The sequence below is a fragment of the Macrobrachium rosenbergii genome, chromosome 3 (genome assembly GCF_040412425.1).
Source record: "Macrobrachium rosenbergii isolate ZJJX-2024 chromosome 3, ASM4041242v1, whole genome shotgun sequence".
NCBI lineage: Eukaryota > Metazoa > Arthropoda > Malacostraca > Decapoda > Palaemonidae > Macrobrachium > Macrobrachium rosenbergii.
Genome location: NC_089743.1, coordinates 17,287,053 through 17,296,197, shown reverse-complemented (window position 1 = coordinate 17,296,197; position 9,145 = coordinate 17,287,053). Strand labels below are relative to the sequence as shown.

Below are 9,145 nucleotides of genomic sequence, written 5' to 3'. Positions count from 1 at the left end.
CGTATTACTGTCATATAGTATTACATATTATGAACCAAGCGATCGTGTGCCATTTGCATTTTGGTTGTTTACATTCTTGAAATCATCAGCTGATTGCACTTTACCGACATTGTCACTGTTATTAGTTGCTGAATGTAACTTAATTCAGAGATACAGTAAACCCCCCGTATTCGCGTTCTCATGGTTCACGGACTCACGTATTCGCGGGTTTCTCTGTGAACATATCTAGCTATCATACGCGGAAAATTCGCCCATTCGCGGTATTTTTCACTGACAAATATTCACTAATTACTGTATTTTCATATCATTTTCATGAATAAATGCACTTTTTGTGATAAAACTATAAAAACACTCAGGTATAAGCATTTTTACAGGGTTTTTCTTGGTTTAAGCTATCAAAATGGGCAGTTCTAAGTGTTTTTAGATGAGTTTTAAGCATTCACGCATTTGAACTATTCGCCGGGGAGTGTGGGACGCATCCCCCGCGAATACGGGGGGTTCACTGTACATTTCTTTTGTAAATTTAGAGCTGGGTTTAAAAAATGCAACTTCTTTATTTATAAATAGTAAACTAAATGTTTGATTTTGCCAGTTTCAGACATTTCCTTTTGCCTCCAAAAACATTTTGCAATCTGCTCATTAATAATTTCTTCAGCCACAAATATAACCTGCTGCATAAATTTAGCGACAATTTCTTAACACCTCCATTACATGAAGGATGAATAAAAATATATTTCATTTTTATTTACGGAATTACACAGAAAATGAGTAAGTTGTTAACAAGTTGACAAATGAAGTGCAATTCCTAAATGTGCATTAGTTACAGTAACCTACATTGTCAAATGGCTTTTTCTCAATTTGGCTGTTTATGTCAGTACTTGCTGTTGTTTACTCGTGTTTTGCATGCACTAGCAATTGGTTGTTAATTGTAATAAACAGTAATGAAGTCTTACACGAGTCTGGTAAGCCTGGTTGAATGTATGGCGATTCACACTTAAAACTACTGAGCATTTGCTCCTGGGCTTATTAACTAGTTAGAAGCTGACTTGCATCTGCCTTATCAGTGAAATCTACTGAAACCGACAGGCATAGGAAGCCTAGCCTAGTATAATATATCCAAAAAAATAAACCTGCACATTAAGCATGTCCTCATGCAATCTACTGAAAATGCATCTCTCACTATACATATGTGATGAAATCATGTTTTGGTATAAAATTTTAAGGATCATATGATACATGAACAAGTTACATTTCTTTGAGATGCTGTATATTTTTTAGTTTTATGGAATGTTATTGCTGGAAATTAAATGTGCATGTTTCAAGAGTAACCTTCCGCTGCAAAATCCAAAAAAATCCCAAAACTGACACACAACTTGCCCCAAGGGTTTCGGATAAGGGATTGTGAACCTGTAAAATACATCTGGTCCCTCCTTATTGTCCAATGTTTCCCTTGTCAAAAGGTAGAACCCCACAAATAAGAGCCTTGTTGATAATCCTGAAGCCCACTGATATGATTGCACATGCACAGTAACCAAATACCACAGTAGATCTTCCTTTGTTCCTTTGAAGAATTTTTGTCTAGGATAGTTTGTGGCAAACAAAATGACACTATAACTAATGGAGTTGTATAAAAAAAATAACTTTGTAGAAAATCAAATATTTAAATGTACAGCCTGCCTTATAATGAAGGAATATCATGAGCTTGGGAAGACAATTTTAGTAAATTCTATTACGATTTCATAATGAAAAAAAAAATTTTTGGAAAAAATCATAGCCAGACTGTATAAAGCAACCATAGGTGATCACACAAAGATTTTTGATAAAGAAAATTAAAGCATGCAAAAGTGTACAACTGATAAATTTGAGTAGTGAGAGTTGCCTGTATTCACAGGTAGTTTAACCTGATCACTGAGTCAAATACTACTTTTACTGGGTTGACATATACAAAGTGAAAAATGAAGCATGCACCAGACCAGTAATGTAGCTTAAATATGAATTTATTTCTTGGAATCTCAGTACTGGATCTCTACTTCATTAAAATGCCAGTTATTGGTTAAATATTTTGTGATTCATTTATCTTCTTTTGCATAAATTTTGCTGACTGATGGCTTTCCTTTTACAGGCTACATGACCAAAAGGGATGAAAACTAAATAAAAAGGATTCTCAACAACAAGCAAACACTATCAGAGATAAACTTAACAATCCAGTACCCTTTTGGTTTAATAATATTAAGTGAATATTTACAAGATATTTATATAAATCAATATGGCCCTAGGGATAATCTGTTACTAGCACATGACTACTGATTATCAGATACATGGCAGGTGTCAACATGAAATAAAAGACAAACTACAGATAAGTTTTTACACTGCTCTTCCCTTCTCTCTGTCTTTTTACTTTTATTTTGATGGTCACTGATCCACTTCATTAAGCTGTACTCTTAAAATGCACACTTTTGATCATTCACTTCCAAGAATATTCCATAACATACTCTTTGTATCAATTCAGCTACTAGGCAGTTACATGTACAGGGTCCTAGATATTTTTACTATACAGAGCATTTTAATATTATTTAATTATAGTAAAAATCACACAGCAAGCTTAAAAAAAAACATTTTAATAATTTTATGAAGCATTTCTTCCTCTGATAAAAGTCAAAGGCTGAAGACTTAAAAGCAAAAAGTAACAACTTACCAACACAAAATCAGTTGAGTGCTGTAAGAACACTGTTATCCTAGAAGAATTGTTAAGTCCAGTTTCCAACACAGTCCTAGGCTGAAGTAAATCTTTGGGTTTGCTGACTAGAACGCATCCAAAACCACTGCTGCACCTGAGGGAAACTAAACATCAATGTTGATTCTCTGCCACCAATATAAAACATTACAATTTCTGTAATTATATTAACTTAAAAGAATGCTTTGTCTCAATTCTCTGAACCATATAACTTTAAAACACAAAACAAACTCTTTCAAAACAAACCCATATACCAAGCAATAATGACAAATTTCATAATCCAAGAAACCTCACACACACTGTCTTCTGCTTCACATACTATACAGAGGATGGCAACAATCCCTGTATTCAACAGCCTCATTTCTTGCAGCCTGGGACATTAACTGCAGGAAAAGGCTGGGTTGTGAGGAGGGAGTCCAAATTATAAGTAATGGCTTTGTGCTGGCAATAAAGCATACCCTACTTGAGAAATTATGCCTAAATAAATGATAGAAGACACTAAAAAATAAAATATGACACATGCAGAGCAAGAATGAGAGCATATTTTAAATTAAGAATTACTTTTGCTTCATTAAGAGCTCATCTGAAATACAGCCAAAATTTCAATTTAGGTGGGAACAGATCAAGCAGCAAGACTCCAAAAATAAATTGAGCGGGGTTCATAGAACTTGCTGGGAAGGGCAACTGGACCAAATAAGCAGTTGTACCTATGGCTTCAAGAATCAGGGAGAAGTACACAAGTCTTGAACACCTGATGCATGCAACCCAAGGAATGAAAATCTGCATCTATGGTTAAACCAGAAAGCAGACAGCACTTTCAAATCATGCTATGAATTTCTTTTACATTTACTACATCAATATTCTATCTATCATCCTTTTTCTGTCTGCTATTATATCTAACCTCCTTACGTCCTATAATGACTAATTTGCACAAGATACCCCAAAAAACACAAAGAAATTCAAGACAGTGTAGCAGTTGTGCACTGAATAACTGCTCCTTTTTGCTTGTACAGCGGCCAAACATATGGAGCAAATTTCTCACTCACAAAACATCCAAACACCAAGTTGTGCAACTGAGAGCTGTCCTGAAATACCAAATTAAAAAGAAATTTGTATCTTTCCTAACATATGAACCTATGCTTTCATGTATGGAGTACTCTGCGCTTAGCCGACTGTTCTCGATATGTCTCTGAAAAACAAAATTCTAGTGCTCCCTGGGTCACATGGGGTGACCTGACCCCAACCCCTTCTATCATTGTCTGGGACAGCCTGTACACAGCTCCGCTCAACCTCCTAGGAGTGAGAGATTGAGACTACATTCGTATGTCATGAAAAATACAAATTTAGTTTTAATTTGGTATTTGTTCTGACACATTTATGAACCTAAGCTTTCATATATGGAGCCTCACCCGAAGGTGGGAGGATGATCTCTTAGGTTAACATGTAGGAATGTTACCCCTAACACCTCCAAGGGCTTGCAAGGATGTAAGCTGATGTGATGTACTTACTTTTTTTTCATAATGTTGATTATGAAGCCTTCCCCTCCCGACAGAGCTACCGTAGGGCTCTGCGTAGTTGAATGACTTGTTGTGCAGCCACCACCGGACCTAAGGCAAAGGTATCTCAAGGCTTGTATGCTACATCCTTAAGGGAGAAAGAGGTGAATGTCATCTACCTCTTCCAGACTCTGGCCCGGAGGACCTGCCCTACCGAGTGGTTCTTAAACACCACTGACTGACCTATTCCCCTGATGTCGTGAGCCCTGACTCCGGCTGGGGCAGGGTCTTTGTTACCTTCCAAACAGTATGCCCTTCCAATTACCTCTCTCAGCCAGATGATGATGACTGTTCCTTGATACCGCCCTGTTCTCTTGGCCCATACTTAAGAACAGTCTACAACATACTGGTCTATGGTGGGTTGTATGCTTAAGGTAGGCTCTCAAAGCTCTGACTAGGCATAGGACCATTTCATCCTATTCATTACCTACAAAGTCCTTACGTGAAGGAAGGGAAAAAACATTGTACCTTGGATTGTGTGTGGAGGTGTTCTGGGTTTTCGTCAAAAACTCTGGGTGGAAGTTAAAGCCCATCGATGGCCATCCATAGGTGTGGGTCACATCGTATGAGAGGGAATGAAGTTTGCCCACCCCCTTTATTGGTGCCAGTTCCAACAGGACAACGAATTTAGGGTCAAGTCCCAGTCTGAGTGGTTCATAGGGGATTTTCCTCAAAACTAGGACCTTGGTGACACTCCATACTTGGGGTTGCCAACAACTCCCATGATGTTGACAGGTCCTCTGCTCCATACTGCTGCCACTCTGGGCACTTCGTTCCCCAGACAATGCCCCCACCTTGGTCTGATCTGGGGGTGGAAACATCCAAACCTCATCTAGTGTCCCCTCTCTTCCCTATCCTGTTTCGCTTCCCAGGATGGAGGGGCTGAGAGGTCTGGAAGGACTGCCTTCCTACCCACCTGTCATGGTTTTCCCAGAGTGGCTGGGAGACCCTGTTGTTGGAATTGAGGGGAAATGACTGTCTTGAGGTCATTGTGGGCCTACTTTGGCCCAACATGTCGTTCGACTGCCCTCTCGAAGCCAACTTGAGCGAGGCCGCTGACAAGAAGTTCTTCACATCTCTCTTCTTGGTTATCGCCTGAATCAGCAATTCAGGAGAGAAGTACATGGATGCATCCATGAGGGGGCCATTCCTTAGGCTGGGCCAACTATTGGCTGAGACGTGCTTCTGAGCCAATGACAAGTGGGACTCCCTCATTTTGAGGATAATATTAACCTACGCATGGGCCACATGCTTGGCCATGTAAGACAGAGCCTTCCCCGCTGGAGCCATATACACCTTCATGCAGTGCCATTTTTAGGATGGTACAACCTGTTTCATATCCTTCATCCATGCCCCCTGGCACCTGTCATCAACGCCCTTCCCAACATCACTTCGGGGTTCATCATTTCCCCACTGGTGAATTTGGGGCTTATTTGGCAAAGATTATCCAACAGTACGTTGCCCGAAAGTCAGCAGACCACCGCATTCACACTCCCGGGAAGGGAGCTGGCCTCTTCCTGGACATAGTACTTGGCTTAGTGGGGGAAAAGGTGGGGGCAGCAATTTTTGAGATCTGGCAAAGGCCAGGGAGCCTTGCTCCCCCCTCTACTAGGCTGTCTGACTCCTTTAAAATGCTTGCTACTAATGGAGACCATGGTAGTTGCATGGTTTGTTTTGTCTCTGGGATGCTATCCGACATATGCTCCATGTAGGAGCACGAGCCGTCCCTCCTAGGGTGGTTCCTTTGCAGTTACGCACTAAACCTGCTGGAAGACAGTCACAGATGGTGTCTATACCTCCACAACGGAGAAGGTCTGGAGGAGAGGTCTGACTCTGTAAGGTATCTCCGTCTCCTCCGGCCATGTGAACGACACTTCAGTTCTTCTACTGTGAACGGCACTTCAGTTCTTCTACTTTGATCACCAATCACTTAGAAAGAACTATAGCAGGGTCTAAAGAATTTCAACAATTTTTCATATTAAAAAATATGTAATGCTTGAAAATATTGAAAAACACACCTTACAAAAATTTTCACTGTTGTGTACAACCAATTTCTGGTGATAAATCACACTGTGGTCTATGATGTGTCCTACGAACAATGTATGTGCAATTTTTCAAACAGATACATTGCTTAAAAACTAACACTGTATTTAGATACATTACTTAGAAATTATTATAGAATTAAGAGTAAACAACTCTCTAAAAAGGAAATACCAATCACTCCACACACACATTAGCTAGAATTTGAAAACATTCTTTTACGGCCTCTTTATTTCGTCCCATATTTTTTTAAAGAAATTATTTCTCTATTTAATATTCTTATTTTAAAGAAACATTCAAAAACGAATAAAATATGTGACCTGATTGAAAGGCCAATGAGTAAAATTTGACATTTCTACATCTAACTTTTTGACAGTTCCTTTTCCAGCTCTTAGTCCTTTTTCACCATGCTAGTATTTAAATATTTTTCCATTGTTTTCTGTTCTTCATAAAATTCTTTAGAGAGTTTCATTAATTTTTATCACCTCTGTTTATTATACCTGTCCATGAGCTACCTTCTAATTGGAAATACAACCCAAGACATAAATATTGTGGAAACTTATGGGCAATAAATCTGCTGAAATATTCTACACCAAGTTATTCATTGTCAGTCTCTTGCAAACTTTCAGTAAAGCTAATTTCTTTTTCTTTCGCCCTGAAATTCCCTGGTAACAAAAGATTATGGCTGCAAGACTCAATTCACGTTGTTGTAACTCATCATCATTACCAAGGGAAGAAGTTTGCATTCCAAGCAAAGAATGGAATGCACCAGCTGTTAGTTATCTGCATTATATTTTGATCCCAGGAGAGAACCGTCTTTCCCTAAAAGATGACATCTAATTCTTTGCTTCACTGCAACTGTTGATGGGTGCTGATAGCAATCTCCTATCTGTTGTAGGCAAGTAACGAAAAGCTCAAGTCCATCTTAATTTTGTCTGTATATTATTGTACATAAATATATCGAATTTGTCTTTTACGGTTTGTAGCAATTTGGGCAAAGACTGTGAGGGAATTAAAAATCCCTTTTGAAAAGGGCAAAGAACTTTACTTCCCAGAACCTTCACTGATTTTGCTGTTTTTACCATACGTTTAAGAATTTCGCCTTGGTTTGACATGTTTGACCCATATGCATTCCCGGATTATATTTTTTCTGTCCTATGGCACTCATTTCCACGTATCTTGGACTGCTGTGAAAAGTTACTCCTTTCATTTTACTTTATTGAAAGAACACCTGTAAATATCACAATAACAAAAATTTTTTTTGTATAGGTACAGATACCGAAAGCAATAAAAGTGGCTGTTATGCAATGGATAGTTTTAGTTTACCATTTTATTGCAATGGGTATACAGAAGAGCTTTGCACTGAACACCAGGACTCTCTGATGTCATAATCCAACCCAGCGTTTACCTGCACAGAAAGGGGCACGTTTGGGTAGCTGGTGGGTTGAACGGGTATTCTTTAGACCTAGGACTGTAGGGTGATTCCGGCCTGTTCTTTCCAAAACCCCCACTCGGTTCTCCTGACTCCGTCTCGCTGCTATCTCAAAACCCTATCTTGAGGACCTGCCAAAGAGCTTGCTAAACTTGATCTGATTTCTACTTAGTGGAAGGTACAGGGAGAGGAAAAATCTCCTTAACAGACATGACAGGCAATGGAGTAGGAGTTTGTAGTGGCAGTGACGGTGGGGGAGAGAGAAGGAACGGGGAGGTTCTCTGGAGACAGGGGTGGTTTTCTTCATCTGTCTCCTTTCATACTTTTTCCACTGGGGAGAAGGCCATGATACGCACTCTACACACGAGGCCTCATGGGAACATTCCTGACCCCTGTACATGATGCACATGGAATGGGGGTCAACGTCTATAGGCAGCACAAATTTTTCACAGGACTTGTCCTTGCCCGCGCAACGTCGCACTTCTGGTTTCCCATTCTATTCCATCACCGTGGGAAGAAAGAGAAGGCTCTCTAACACTCAGGTGTGGGGAAAAAAGACACGAACACACAGGTACTGAACAAGCACTTTCCTTGATCCCAAATAGATCTCACAGAAAGACACAAAACTCTTTGTAATTATGTTATGAAAAATTTGGAATGGGTTTCCTTTTCTCTTCTATCCACATAAAACCTGTTTAGCTACATTGTGAAAAACTCGGGATGGAATCCTCCTCACAAAGAAAATGATACTAAACTATGCACTGTTCACATATTTTGAGAGGAAGAATGCACGTGGGAGGCACTTGCGTGATCCTTCACTCCTCTGCCCTACACTCAGGAACAAAGACCCAAGCCTAACGCACAGCAACAATCACCACAGAACTGAAGATGTCAACACTAAAAACAGTAAACAGGGTCAGGCAAATGCTAGGAACTGGGAGTGCATACTCCCAATCACACAGAATATAAGGAAACTATTATGAACACAAAACTAGAGAGACAAATTGGAAAATGTGTGAATGCAAGTTCGACTCTGAAGACAAATGGCAGAAGGGGTCGGGGTCAGGTCACCCCACATGACCCAGGTAGAGTTAGGATTTTGTTTTTCAAAGATGATTTGAGAACAGCCAAAACTAGCCAAGGGCAGAGTACCCCCACATATGAAAGCGTCAGTTCTTATGTCGGAACAAACCAAGGTTTATCTGTGTATGTGTGTGCAGTTGTGGGTATGTATGCATGCATGCACATGTGCATACACACAAACATATACAACAGCAACCTAGCGTAAAAAAAAAAAAGAAATCAGACAGAACCAACACACATAAGATAATCCTTAAATATCAGATGAATACCAGCATAACAGGACTTTGAAGAAGTCAATTA

The 9,145-nt window shown here is 39.6% G+C and overlaps 1 protein-coding gene across 1 annotated transcript in view; it reads right to left on the bottom strand.

Moving 5' to 3' along the window:
- Positions 1 to 9,145, bottom strand: part of LOC136852935 (thioredoxin domain-containing protein 16-like) — a 96,178-nt gene that overhangs the window by 27,672 nt on the left and 59,361 nt on the right. The window contains exon 16 of the mRNA XM_067127923.1: positions 2,696 to 2,831. Coding sequence (XP_066984024.1) covers positions 2,696 to 2,831 — 136 coding nt within the window. The remainder of the gene's footprint in view (positions 1 to 2,695; positions 2,832 to 9,145) is intronic.